At 43.2% G+C, this 15,323-nt stretch overlaps 1 protein-coding gene across 1 annotated transcript in view; it reads left to right on the top strand.

Moving 5' to 3' along the window:
- Nucleotides 1-15,323, top strand: part of exoc4 (exocyst complex component 4) — a 217,828-nt gene that overhangs the window by 70,127 nt on the left and 132,378 nt on the right. The window contains exon 11 of the mRNA XM_072453575.1: nt 4,954-5,050. Within this exon, the coding sequence (XP_072309676.1) occupies nt 4,954-5,050 (97 nt within the window). The remainder of the gene's footprint in view (nt 1-4,953; nt 5,051-15,323) is intronic.

The following is a 15,323-nucleotide window of genomic DNA, read 5'->3' as shown; positions in this document are numbered from 1 at the left end:
CCCTTGTCACTTGTAGCTAACTGTGAGGAGGCCCATGCATATTAATGTCGGCCTTTTAATATTCATTAGTGCTACGCCCTGCTGGCAGCTGCTGCAGACCCCACGGATCAATGGGGTCTGTTCCTCGCTGCTTCGTCTGACATGGATGCAGATGTTTAGAGCATGAAATTAAATTGGTCACTGTCATTGGAAAAAACATTTGTGGGAGTCAGTTTGGCGTGTGAGTGTGGGTTACAGAGCAGAGGAGTCACGCCAACTTTGCCAGAATCTGTTGCATGTTGATGCTATTCATGGGCGGCTGGAGTGTTTTACATTCAAAGATGGGAAAACAAAAGTTTGTTGACAGTTTTTGTGGAGTTGATCAGAGAAAAGCAGAGCGAGTAGACGTGAGAGGTAGGTGGCTAAGCGGGAGTGCGTTGGCGGTAGCTGTGTTTAGCTGTCTGTAATTAAGTCTTAATTGAATTGGCACTAAAGAATGTGAGGAGATGTAGTGACAGAGCTTGTAAGATGAATATAAACTTATTCTATTATTCTTTGAATGAGTTTCACCAAAACATCATGATCAGAAGACCTTGATTTGAAACTATTGTTTGGAAAATTGAAAGCCTCTCTTGTCATTTTAATGAAAAAGTAGATCGGGTTGTCTTCCCTGGCATACTTTGGAGTGAAACTTGTTCTATTATAAATCTAATCCAGAGTTTGAACATGGAACAATACATTGATATGCATTTGAATACAGGCTCTTCTTTTTGCTGCAGGTAAAGCAAGCCTTCGCACGATAGCAAGGTGTCTTTGTTATTTCTCACAGGCTTTTCGGGGGCATATTGGACATCGGAATGAAATATCCCTTACAACCGCCTCAGGCTTTGTGATGAATATAGATCTAAGACGCAATTCAATGTTCACATGCAACCACTTTAAAGCACAATCACTGGAAAACAGAATATAACACCATTTAAAATGACTTGAATTCAAAATGACAATCTTGTTGAGATTTGAATTGTTCTGTAGTTTTAGTTTTATTTACCTGGATGGACTAGATTTCTAGTAGCTCTTCATTCACAAATGAAACGGTTGGATATTGATTTGATCAATTACACAAGGGTGCACGGTGGCAAAGGCGGTTAGCGCTCTTGCCTCCCAAGAAGGAGATCATGGGTTCGTTCCCGGACGAGACCAACATCACATGATCTCTCTGGGTGGAGTCTGCATGTCCTCCCCGTGTTACTGTGGGTTCTCTCCGGGTTCTCCGGCTTCCTCCCACCGTCCAAAGGGTGTACCCCGCCTAAGGCCCGAAGTCACTGGGATAGGCTCCAGTCACCCGCGACCCCGAAAGGGAACAAGCGGTAGAAAATGGATGGATGGATAATTGCACAACACTAATAAAAACGCTCTGAAACTAAATCTAACAGAAGATCTAATAATTCCCTTCACAGCGGGAAACATTCAGTGCTTTCAGTTAGTAGCTATGAAATTGAACTGCATTTTCGCTGCATTAATTGATGTAACTAAAACTCACCTGACCATGCCTCTGTGGAGTTTAGAAACGTTTCAATTGTCAGTAAACTGATAATGACCTGTATTTTTGTAAATTGTTTAGTATTAAAAGCATTTAGTAACGCGTATAATGCCACAACTTCATTAAAACATGTATGTTTTTTCAGTAATCGAGTGTGGCTGGACTCTAGCTCTCTCCATCGCTCTGAGCAAATTAGAATATTTATACCTAAGCCTATTTATTATCTCACATAAGTTACTCCATCCAGACAGAGGAAGTAGCCTTTAATTTTAAATTAAATATGTTGACATTATGTTGGCATATGTTGAATTAGTTGAATGTTGCATCAGGTTTGTCTTGGGGTCCCTATCCCAAAAGTCATACTCTTAACTCCGCCCATACAACAGCTTCAGATCTACATTGCCTGTATGACATTTACACAGGAAGATGGTCAGGTCTGGCCACGAAAGTCTCATTTCAATGCGTTTCGCAGCATCTAGACTCACTTCCTCATTAGACTAGTTTCTCTGTGAATATGGGTCTGATAGTAATAAAACACACAGCATTTTGAAGCTTAAAATACAGTGACCCCTGTCCATTGACGTCTTCTTCTATAGTGTGTCAAATGCTTGCGCTTTCTGCTAGAGTTCCCCCCGTGGCCATTAAACAATACAAATCTATAAATAAACCGCATTGTTTTATGGGCCGCCGGGTTCAAAGCGTGGGGAAAATGTAGCGGCCTTCAGTGTGACTGGACTGTGCATTAGGCAACACTACAGGAGCACAAACTACTCTGAGGAGAATGTCTGAACCTCTGTTTTATTTTCCCTTGATAGTGATAATTTGGGATTTAGTCTGGTTGAGAGGCGATGTCATGCATCACATTGCTTTCCTTGTCACTGAACATCTAATTCAATATGATATTTATGATCATTTCTCAAATAGGAGTTTGTTTTTTGTAAAATATCGACTGATGCGTAGCTCTGGGGGCAATGATAGCCATTACAAACACAGAACTGTTCTTCAGAACCATGATCTGTCAGTGTGTAAGTCTTTCTCTCTCCAACACACACGCTGCATCCCAGGAGAAAGAGAGAGGCAGAGCGCACTGACTTGACTTCCATTTAGGTTTACAATAATGACAAGTCACAAGGGCTGTCTCTATGGTGCTTGTTTTTAGTGACATTAAGCCTTCTCTCTGAGTCTGCCTTGTGGACTGAACCATTATGAGGGAGGGGGTGGTCACCATACACTGTAATCAATGCTATAAAACTAGAATATAGCTATTGGCCCAAGTGTTCTGATCTTTCTGGGCCCTTGTCAGTCCTTACAATCTTTATTACTTTTCTCCCCCGCCTTTGTTAGTGCTACTTTCACTAACTTTAGCTTCATGGTTTGCGTTTCTGTGTTGTTAGCAGAAAAGCTAATGCACTAACAAAGCCACAACTTGTCAGAGTTAAAGGGCCAGACCCTCATTCCACAGCAAATGTCTGGGGCCAGAGGAGGCAGTGCAGTGAAACATTTCAAATCAATTTAAATAATGATAGTATTTTAGGACTTCAGTTTATGCAATGATTAGTAGTAATGTTCTTATTACTCTGTTATTAGCATCACAGAAGCGCAGTATTAGTCATGCTGTAGCCCCATGATAAAGAAAAGAAACCGGCTTTTATGAAGATTTCCCTGTGCGCACTTCCATTGTGTTCCAGTGTTGGTTTGATTGTAGATAGGTATTTATTGTATTATCTGATTTTCCACTCTCCTGGTCATATTGTTGCTCCGCGGCTGCCGTAAAACTTTATCATAAAGCTATCAGGACAGTCAAATGAATGTTATTGTCTCTTCTGAGGAAATACTGCTCGACTGCTCAGCATTTGCATTCATTGTGTGATTGTCTATCATATGCAATCTCTTATAACTTTCTTATTCACACATCTATTCACATGGGCATTCCCCTTGCCGTTTTATGTATTGACAATGTGGTGCAATTTGGTCCCTGTCAATTATATTGATTACTTCAGGATGAATGGAGGTAATGAGCTTGGCTGTTCTTTGTCTACCCTGTGCTCCCCGGTGACGGCCCCACCCTCAAATAGTCCCCCCTCTCTCTAGGCTTGTGTTTTGGAACAGGTTACGTGGCAACGATTTTCTGATTAACCCTATTATCTGTGAGTTCATCTGCTGCCGGAGCTCTGGGATCGGTTTTTTGGGCGATGTATGAAACATGAGTCCGCCATTGATGATTTTAACTCCATGCAAAGCAAGTCTGTGTTGTGTAAAACTATATACAATGGAGTCTGCATCGCATCTCTGTCAAAGCGCAGGACCTGTGCTCCTCTTTGGGTTTATTTCTGTTCTGTTTAATATTGGAGATATGAATGAACAACAATATCCAGACACAATGCAACAAATTGAGCAAGTAGATTAGATTAATTTAGTCTTTATTGTCACCTTATGGAGAAAATCACATCGGACAAGTAATGGAAATGAAGACAAAGCAAAACAGACAAAAGACATTCCAGTCGCTACATATTCACAATACCAAGTACATACAGCATCAACCCAGCAGTGGCAGTTACCATACAAACTTGACAAATTCCAACACAGTGTGATTCCCTTATCCAAACTCATCCACAGAGTCACCTACAATTTGCACCCAGTCCTCATGCTTAAAACACATGCTGCACGGCACATTTATCCAAGACGGTACAACAAAAATCAAGGCAGTTTCTTGCGATTTAGAAGAGAAATCGACATTATTCATATTACATTTTGGCACTTTGTATCGTTTGCCAGACAACTCAAACTGCCTGTGCAGGATGGTCAGCTGCAATTTTCTCACCCTGTCCAACATTACCTGCAGTGTGTAGAGGAGAAGCAAAGCAATAATCTTCCCCGCTCTCTTTTAGTCACATTTAGAATCTGTGCTTTAGTTTTACATTAAATATTCTTAACCTCATATAGTCTCAACCTTCTTAAAGTGTAAAACTGGATTCTTAGCTCAATAATACTCATTTAAAGAATGGTCATGTCTCTCTTTCAGAAGGAGAATTAATATTATTTTGTTATATTATTCTAGAAACGTATCATTATAATATGGAGATTGTTGAAAAGAGTTTCTGAAGGACTAGTGCGCCTGTTTTTTTTTTAATTTGGTGAAAAAGTGTGTTCTTTTTTAATTGTGGTATCAAAAAACTGTAAGTGTCAAGTATCAAGCTTTTTCCATTGCACTGACAGCGGTGGTGAATACCTCGTTAATTACCTATGCATTTTCCTCACCCCTAGTTCATAAAGGTGGGTGGATTCCTGAAGGTTTGATATAATCCAGTTTAGGCTCATACTGTAGTTGCGGGTATTGCAAGGCCGAACAAAAATAACCAATAAACCATTTGTACAGTAGAATGTCCATTGAATTCTTAGCAACCTATGAATCCAAATGTGTTGTCTTTTATCAGGTGGTGCAGATGACAACCTGATCGAAGGCGGAGAGATGAAGTTTGTCTGTAAACCAGGGGCACGAAACATAACGGTGATCTTCCAGCCTCTTCTCAGGTAAGGCTGCACTACGTATTATAAATTGTGTTTTAAAAAGCTTAAAAATTGTCTAGGGAAAACTGTAGACATTTTGTGTTTGGTTGAATCTAATACTATTCTATACAAAGCCACTCAGAGCATGGACTTCCTGTGACATGACTCAATACCAGTAGAATGCCCAATAATTAGATCACGCGACCACTTAGTAGCCATCCATTGATTTTTTTGTCTTTTAAATCATTGCTGGGTACCATGAATCAAATGTACCTCTTAATGCAATGCCTTGAAACGTTCAACTCTTTCTTTGTAAATGTCTGAACAACTCTTGATGGCAAGCTGAACTTTTCTTTCCATTTTATATAAAGGACTGAACAGAGCTGTCCTGTAGTTTCTAGAAGCATGCACTAGTCCCCATATCTAATCTTGATGCAGTTCAATTGAATTGGCCTTCATGTCGAGTGGTACATTACAAGAGCCATTAAAGGACCTTGTTTCCTGGTTTTCTGACACGTTGTACATTTTTATATAACGTTGGATTTTGGGTCTAAATGGCAAGTACAAGTTTGCAATATGGGCTGCAATCAGTCTATGACACAAGAGTAATTGAAGTCGGCTGCTCCCATTCAAAAGTTCCGACAAACTTTACAAAGTGTCATTAATTTCTTATGTTTCACTTTAATTTCTTTCTTTCTTTGTCTAATGAAAAATGAATTCATGTTGACTTTGTGACACTTCCATGGGTGTATAATGGCATATATTTCACTCACTTAAAGATCCACTTGTTAAATTAAAATGTTATTGCTTTGCCTAGAATGTTCAAGATGACATTTAATTTATTTTTCTTCATGGAAACAAGCATGTGACCCACCAGGCCAAGTTACAGGTCTGGTCTGTGAAGAAAAAATGATGATTAAACAATAAAATAAATACAATAAATACAATAAATACAATGAATATAATTAATACAATAAAATACAATTAAATACAATTAAATTTCAAATACATTTTAAATAAATTAAATTAAATAAAAAGCAGGGCTGAAATGAAATGTTTTCAAGGTAGGTTTTTTTGCAATAAAAACACCTGCAATTGAATACATGCAGGATAGATATTTGTAGACATATTGTTGGAATATTCTAGGCAAAACATGAGCTTCTCCATGTTGACAAGCAAGTGGGTGGACCCTCCATTAGAAAAGATACAGTGGCATTACTGTAACGGATTATTGTTGTTCACTCAATAGCACAACTACACCCAAACTAGAAGATCATCAAGTTGTGTCTCCATCTAATTTATAAAGCTTATACAATAATATTGCGTACATGACTTTCAATGGTTTGTGCTTCAGAAAAAGGCCACTGTACCGTCCAGACATTTTAAACCCAGCCTTTTGGACACTGTAAGTCATGTTCTGAAACCTTCTTTTCCCCCCCACAAAATGTCTACATATCCATCTTGCTTGCATTCAATTACAGTTTTTATCTTGCTAACACGGCCTTGAAAAACATGCATTCTAAAAGTAAATCAAGTGAACACCAAACAAAGCATTGTAATAATGGAACATTTCAGGCAAAGCAATAGCATTTTTATGACAGACCCTCCACCAGAAAAGTTACACAGTGCAGCTTTGAGTGAGTGAGTTTAAGGGTGTTAGTGTTTTGTCAGTAGAATTCCATATTAACTTTTATGTACTATGAGACCCCAGGACCCTCGGACCCCATATCATTACAATTGCAAGCTACTACTATGTATACTGTAGGTGTGCTTATGTACATCTTCCTTGTTTTCCTCTTTTTACTTTTAGTATAGACTCGTTGAGTTCATACCATTTCTTGAAACAACATGTTGTAAGTAGCCTAAGTTACTGCAATTATAGCAAAATAATTGAAATCCATGTCTTTTTCAAACGTTTCCTTTTTCTTCCTTCTATCACTTCCACTTTGGGTCAACGTGGAGTCCCTGTAGTCCTAATGCGTACTGTCAGTTGTCATGTTAGCTCGTGTCTGGCTGACTAATGCCTTTTGAAAACAGATTACTATTCTCAAGAGGCCCAGCATCTGTCTACATGTGTTTACGAGTAGTACATTGCATTGCTTGTGCTCATGAATATGCATATACTTACCAGTATGGCTTTCAATCCTTTTGAGTATTTGCGTATATTTTGGCTTGACTATATTTTCACAATTTAAATGACAAGAAATGGTTAAAATGTTTTGTCAGTTGTAGCCTTATTTTGCCCGTCGTTTAAGTTAATTAATGTGTATTTTTGAGAAGCCCATGTAAAATCCCATACCGGCCTTGATGTTTCTCTGCACTGATCTGTCTGCAGGTTTATGAGCAAATGTTGTGTTTTCACCAATGTTGAGCTCATATTTAACTGAAAATAAACATGTTTTAAGATAAAAATGATTGATGGCATATTAGCCGTAGTTTGAGACCAATGTTGAGCCTGTGCAGATTGAATTTTGACACAACACCATTTACTGCGTAAATCAAACACCTCAACGCTCATATTTATCTCCCAGAAGAAGCAGATAGCTATAGTTACCATTTAAAACTATACATGACATAATTTATAATATAAATTGTTATCTAACCTCTAAGAAAATTAATCTTTTGTCACATCGCTCCCTCCCTTAGTAGCCTGGGGTGTCTGTAATATGGATTATACAAACGGATTTAATGAATATACTATAAATGTGAGGAGGAATTCCACAATAAATGCAAATGAAAGTTCTATACAGTATGCATTTAGAAAATTTTATGATAAGCAATAGTATTGAACCAAAAAAATATATTGTTCATCACTAATTTTAATCAAAATAGTAATAATCAAGACGGGCGTAAATGTGAGTACCCAGAGGTAGGTAACATTGTAGATAATATTGTGAATGTTGTTTTGAAGATATGTAACATTTCAATTGAGTTGGCTGGAAGGTGATATTTCTGCACTTTCAGGATTGATTTGACATTTTCACATTTGTCTGATATCTCCTTGAACCAACACCTTAACGTGGTGGAGGGGTTTGAGTGCCCGAATAATCCCGGGAGCTATGTTGTCGGGGGCTTCATGCCCCTGGTAGGGTCTCCCAAGGCAAACAGGTCCTAGGTGACGGGTCAGACAAAGATCGGTTCAGAAACCCTCTATGATGACAACACGAACAAGGCAGTTTACGTCGCCCGGATCGGCGTCACCGGGGCCCATCCTGGAGCCAGGCCTGGGATGGGTGCTCCATGGCGAGCGCCTGGTGGCCGGGTCTTACCCCACGGGGCCCGGCCGGGCACAGCCCGAAAGAGCAACGTGGGGCCGCCCTCCCGTGGGCCCACCACCCGCAGGAGGATCCATAAGGGGCCGATGCAGAGAGATCTGGGCGGCAGTTGACGGCAGGGGCCTCGGCGACCAGATCTCCAGACACAGAGACTAACTCTGGGGACATGGAATGTCACCTCGCTGGGGGGGAAAGAGCCTGAGCTTGTGCGGGAGGTTGAGCGATAGCGACTAGATATAGTCGGCCTCACCTCCACGCACAGTTTGGGCTCTGGAACCCATCTCCTCGAGAGGGGCTGGACGCTCCACTTCTCTGGTGTTGCCTGCGGGGAGAGGCGGCGGGCTGGTGTGGGCTTGCTTATAGTCCCTCAGCTCAGCCGCCACGTGTTGGAGTTTACCCCAGTGAATGAGAGGGTCGCGTCCCTCCGCCTTCGGGTGGGGGACAGGTCTCTCACTGTTGTGGCGGCCTACGGGCCGAACAGCAGTGCAGAGTACCCGGCCTTCTTGGAGTCCTTGGGAGGGATACTGGACAGTGCACCGACCGGGGACTCCGTTGTTCTACTGGGGGACTTCAACGCCCACGTGGGCAATGACAGTGACACCTGGAGAGGGGTGATCGGGAAGAACGGCTTCCCCGATCTGAACCTGAGCGGTGTTCAGTTATTGGACTTCTGTGCTAGCCACGGATTGTCCATAACGAACAGCATGTTCGAGCACAAGGGTGTCCATCAGTGCACATGGCACCAGGATACCCTAGGCCGGAGGTCAATGATCGACTTTGTTGTCGTGTCACCTGACCTCCGGTCGCGTGTCTTGGACACTCGGGTGAAGAGAGGGGCAGAGTTGTCAACCGATCAACCGGGAGAGGTTGGGGACATTGAGTCCGAGTGGACCATGTTCTCCGCCTCCATTGTTGATGCGGCTGCTCGGAGTTGTGGTCGCAAGGTCTCCGGTGCCTGTCATGGCGGCAACCCCGAACACGGTGGTGGACACCGGAAGTAAGGGATGCCGTCAGACTGAAGAAGGAGGCCTATCAGGCCACTCTGGCTTGTAGGTCTCCGGAGGTCATCGACGGGTATCGGCAGGCCAAGCGAGCCGTGACTCGTGCTGTCGCAGAGGCAAAAACCCGGGCCTGGGAGGAGTTCGGGGAGGCCATGGAGGAGGACTATCGGTCGGCACCAAAGAAATTCTGGCAAACCGTCCGGCGCCTCAGGAGGGGGAAGCAGTGTCTCACCAACACTGTTTACGGTGCGGGTGGAGGCCTGCTGACCTCGACTGGGGATGTCGTCGGACGGTGGAAGGAATACTTTGAGGATCTCCTTTATCCCTTAGTCACGTCTTCCGAAGAGGAAGTAGAGACCGGGGACTCGGAGGCTGGCTCATCCATCACCCAAGCTGAAGTCACTGAGGTTGTTCGCAAACTCCTTGGTGGCAGGGCTCCGGGGGTGGATGAGATCCGCCCTGAGTACCTAAAGTATCTGGATGTTGTAGGACTGTCTTGGTTGACACGTCTCTGCAACATCGCGTGGCGTTCGGGGACCGTGCCTCTGGACTGGCAGACCGGGGTGGTGGTCCCTCTGTTCAAGAAGGGGGACCGGAGGGTGTGTTCCAACTACAGAGGGATCACACTCCTCAGCCTCCCGGGTAAGGTCTATTCCAAGGTACTGGAGAGGAGAATCCGACCGATAGTCGAACCTGGGATTCAGGAGGAGCAGAGTGGTTTTCGTCCCGGTCGTGGAACACTGGACCAGCTCTATACCCTCCATCGGGTGCTCGAGGGCTCATGGGAGTTTGCCCAACCAGTCCACATGTGCTTTGTGGATCTGGAGAAGGCTTTCGACCGTGTCCCTCGGGGTGTCCTTTGGGGGGTGCTCCGGGAGTACGGGGTTCGGGGCCCTTTGCTCAGGGCTGTCCGGTCCCTGTATGACCGGAGCAGGAGCTGTGTTCGCATTGCCGGCAGTAAGTCAGACCTGTTCCCAGTGCATGTTGGACTCCGCCAGGGCTGCCCTTTGTCATCGGTTCTGTTCATAATTTTTATGGACAGAATTTCTAGGCGCAGTCAGGGGTCGGAGGGTGTCCGGTTTGGGGACCACAGGATTTCATCTCTGCTGTTTGCAGACGATGTTGTCCTGATGGCTCCATCAAACCCGGACCTGCAACATGCACTGGGACGGTTTGCAGCCGAGTGTGAAGCGGCTGGGATGAGAATCAGCACCTCCAAATCCGAGGCCATGGTTCTCGACCGGAAAAAGGTGGCTTGCCCTCTCCAGGTGGGTGGGGTGTCCTTGCCCCAAGTGGAGGAGTTCAAGTATCTCGGGGTCTTGTTCACGAGTGAGGGAAGGATGGAGCGGGAGATCGACAGGCGGATCGGTGCAGCGGCTGCAGTGATGCAGTCGCTGCATCGGACCGTTGTGGTAAAGAGGGAGCTGAGCCGAAAGGCAAAGCTCTCTATTTACCGGTCGGCCTACGTTCCTACCCTCACCTATGGTCATGAGCTTTGGGTAGTGACCGAAAGAACAAGATCGCGGATACAAACGGTCGAAATGAGTTTCCTCCGCCGTGTGGCTGGGCGCTCCCTTAGAAATAAGGTGAGGACCTCGGCCACACGGGGGGAGCTCGGAGTAGAGCCGCTGCTCCTCCACGTCGAGAGGAGCCAGCTGAGGTGGCTCGGGCATCTGTTCTGGATGCCTCCTGGGCGCCTCCCTCGGGAGGTTTTTCAGGCATGTCCCACCGGGAAGAGGCCCCGGGGAAGACCCAGGACACGCTGGAGAGACTATGTCTCTCGGCTGGCCTGGGAACGCCTCGGGATCCCCCCAGAGGAGTTGGAGGAAGTGTCTGGGGAGAAGGAAGTCTGGGAGTCCCTGCTCAGACTGCTGCCCCCGCGACCCGGCCCCGGATAAAGCGGCAGAAAATGGATGGATGGATGGATCTGATATCTAAACCTCGACTACAATGTTCAAAGACATGTTTTAACCCATTTTGGTTTAACCCAATACTGTCTGAATATTGTTTCCCAAAAATATTGAGATATTTTTCATTTTTCTGTCAAGTGAGTTTGGATTTGGATATTCCTCTTCTTCTCTTGGCTCTCTGCTCGCAAACAAACTTTTTCTTCTACCTGTCCAGTAAATGACCAGAAGTCTTGCTCCTGACTAGCACCCCCTTCCCCTCGTTCCCATGTTGTCTGTAATAGTCCATATCAATCACACCAAAGTGCCCTGAACACACCACGATCTCCCACTCTTTCCTCCTCCCTCCTCCTCTCTCCCACTCTCTCCTCCTCCCTCCTCCTCTCTCCCACTCTCTCCTCCTTCCGCGCTCCTTCACTCGACTTGTGTTGCCAATAGGACGCTGTTACTTGCAGATGGTTTCCTAATGGCAAAGCTGTGGCGTGGCGCTGATGGATGGGTACACCTCCCGTAGTCAGCCATGCAACTCGTGGCAGCTTTAATGACAAAATCAGTAAGGGGGGCCGCCGCACGGGAAATTATTGTGTGAAGAAAACAGGCGCTTATAGTGTATGATTGCAAATGGGGTTTTTGTTTTTGTCTTCCACCACAATGCAGATATTTTTTTCTTACGTCTTTTCAGAAGAGGCAACGAAAAGTTAGTGAGACTACTTTGCCATAGAAATGCAATAGTTATAGGTATAAATAATAGGTATGGAAATCAAAATAGTAAACATTTAAAATTGAAAAAACAAACATTAAAATACTAGCCAAATACGCACACACTGAAGCATTATTAACTAGGGATGGGACAAACTCTTGTGCTTAAAGGTTTTACAAAATCAAAATTATCTTTTGTGTGGGCTAAAAAAAAGAAAAAAAATAGAAAACGGTACAAACTTGCAAATCATCTCATAGTACAAAAAAGTTGAGTCCCTAAAGCTGTAATTTATTGAACATTAAGTCAATCAATAATCATTCAATCAATAAGTCTAACCCTAGTATCATGACAGGCCTTTTGTACTGTCTAAGTTAGGGATCACAAGATTATCTGGATAATCAATTACCGTGATTATTCGTATCACAATATAATCATGAGAGCTAATAAATTGTAATTGTGAGAATCGTAGGCAGCAATGATGAGTCATGCCTGTTTAAGGTATTTGCCAATGCAGTAAAAATAAGTGTAAATAACCTTTTATCTGGTTGTTATGTGACAATATCATTACGTTTTCATTTAGATTTAGATAACATACATGATTGTGAAATTGCAAAGCCATAAAACCTGAAAATAGCTGAATAAACTAAAATAAGTGACCACACATCTCACACTGTGTTAAAAGCCAGATAATTATTATAAGCAAAGCAATAACATCTTTATTATGGCTGCACTATATCGCAAAAGTATCGATATCGCATTATTGACTAACACAAAAATCAATAGCGCAACAAACTAGATATATCGCAATAGCATCAAGGTATAATAATAGTAAATATTGTATGCCTTATTTTCATAATTTAAGTCTAAATTTAGTCTTGATAGAATTAATGTATAAAATATATTCAATATCACAATAATATTTATATAGCAGTACTTAAGAGCTATTTCCTTATCGTGCAGCCCGAATCTCCATGGAAAAACTGGTGGCGTCCCATCAGAAGAGTTCCATAGTGCACCTTTAATACATCCCACACTAGCGGGTGTCTGAATGATGAGATAATCTGTATTATTCCATATTATCACTATTTGAATCATATGGGCCCTGGCTAACCTTGCGCTGCTGAATAAAAGCCATCAGTACTTGCCTCGTACACGAATACCAACACATCTGCAGCAGCGCCATGCATGTTTTGTTTCAAGACACTCAAAAACAAATCGGGGGTGTTTGTGAATGTAGCAGCCAATTTGGTTTGACTTGTGGGGTCTCCAGCTGACATTTGGGTGGTATTTACACCCCTTGCTCTGGACGAGGTTGGCATTTTGAAAGGCTTGAGCGGGCCTCTAATCTCCCCCTCTCCGTGCACGAGGCGCCCGGGCACGGCACACCGCCTTTATGGCTCTGGACTCTATTGCTATCTGAACTAATTTACATGATTGTTGGTGAATGACTTTTTACACTTGGCCTTTGTTAACTTTGCTCCCGGTTACATGCTTCTGAAAATGTACGCCGACAGACAGGATTAAGCCCTGGTTTTGGTTGTAGTTGTGATGGTAGTTGAAAAGGTTTTCTGTTATTCCACAACTCTTCATAGGGGTATTTCACCATAGCAAGCAGCAGAATTTAATTTACAGTGTTTTTTTGGTGTTTTTTAAGGCAAGGCAAGGCAAGTTTATTTGTAGAGCACATTTCATACACAAGGCAATTCAAAGTGCTTCACACAGCAGGAAAAATGCATTCAAATAACAAAGAAATTACAGAAACAGAAATACAATAAAATTAACTAAATAAAAAATTATCAATTCAACTGATTGTCTAAACTAATAAAATCACAAACAAAAGAGAAGAGTGCAAAGAAAAAAATCCTTTCAGTCATATGCGCAGCTAAACAAAACAGTTTTTAGCTTAGATTTGAACATTGTCAGAGTAGAAGCCTGTCTCACATCTTCAGGAAGACTGTTCCAGATTTTAGCTGCATAAAACTGAAACGCAGATTCCCCATGTTTTTTCCTGACTCTGGGCACCAGCAGGAGGCCGGTCCCTGAGGTCCTCAGAGTCCGAGAAGGTTCATATGGCACTAACATATCCAAGATGTACTTTGGTGCTAGGCCATGGAGAGACTTGTACACAAGCAGAGCTGCTTTAACGTCTATTCTCTGAGCCACAGGGGGCAGTGCAGAGACCTGAGAACAGGACTAATGTGATGGTACTTCCTGGTTCTAGTCAGGACCCGAGCAGCAGCGTTCCGGATGTACTGCAGCTGTTTTACAGCTCGTTTGGAGAGGCCAGTGAGCAGGCCGTTACAGTAGTCTAATCTACTGGAGACAAAGACATGGATAAGTCTCTCTAAATCTGGTTTTGAAACTATATTTTTGATTTTGGCAATGTTTTTTAGATGGTAAAAAGCTGCTGATGTTATTGATTTGACGTGGCTATTAAAGTTCAAGTCTGAGTCCATTATTACCCCCAGATTTCTAATTTGGTTTGTAGGTTTTAGAGCGAGACTCTGGAGGTGACCGCTAATACTTTCTCTTTGTTTCTGTGGGCCAAAAATGGCTACATAACATTTTTAACCTAATTTGTTACTTTTTTTTGGGCAGGGCCATTATTGATGGCTGATAATTCGATCTGATGCCAAGTAATATAAAATGATGTATTTGTTGTACAGTGTTCTCGCTGGGCTGAGGTTGAAGGATGGCGGTGGGACAAACCGTGCGAGTGCTGTAGGCGCGTGCGAAAAGTACTTTAAAAATGTTGCTTGCGCCAATGGCGCTTGCACAGTGATCTTGTTAAGATCACTCTTTTCATACCTGAATATTACCTGTAGGAGCTTGGTCAATTGAATTGCTCTGCTCCACAGAGGAGGAAGGGTGTAAGGGTGGCGACGGCGCAAAATGTGCCACTGCCGACAGACAACGCTCCTTACCTTTTACACACAGACTCGCGGCGCCCCGGGACAACGAGCACGATGCACTTGTAGACTTTCGCAGCTCTTGTCATCCAACAACTGCACCAGCGCTGCGCCCTGTCGTCAGCGCAATCAAAACCGAGACGAAAAAGATGCATTTTATTGGACAAAAAGTCAAACTATTCCGTGCAAGTGAGCCTATCCTCAGCGTTTTAATGTGGGGATTCAACCACACGGTAAATATACTCTGAAATGCACTGTTTTGGTAACTTGAATAAAAAACACGATTGTTTTTTTTTTTCAACCTGGCAAAATTTTTTGGGCATGGCGGTGTTGAGCCAAAGCATGGCGGCCCACCATGCTAAAACCCCTCAGCGAGAACACTGGTTCTATGTATTGAGAAAATGATACAAAATTGATAGTATGAGTATTTTTTGCTTTTGAAAGTGCTTTACAGACTACATCCAAAAACAACTTTAAATCTATTGTTCTGATTAACACAACATGG

The sequence above is a fragment of the Eucyclogobius newberryi genome, unplaced genomic scaffold, assembly GCF_026437365.1.
Source record: "Eucyclogobius newberryi isolate DKJ021-1_F unplaced genomic scaffold, fEucNew1.0.hap1 SCAF_2, whole genome shotgun sequence".
Classification (NCBI taxonomy): domain Eukaryota; kingdom Metazoa; phylum Chordata; class Actinopteri; order Gobiiformes; family Gobiidae; genus Eucyclogobius; species Eucyclogobius newberryi.
The sequence above is the reverse complement of the archived record's forward strand: the minus strand, read 5'-3'. Positions and strand labels throughout refer to the sequence as shown.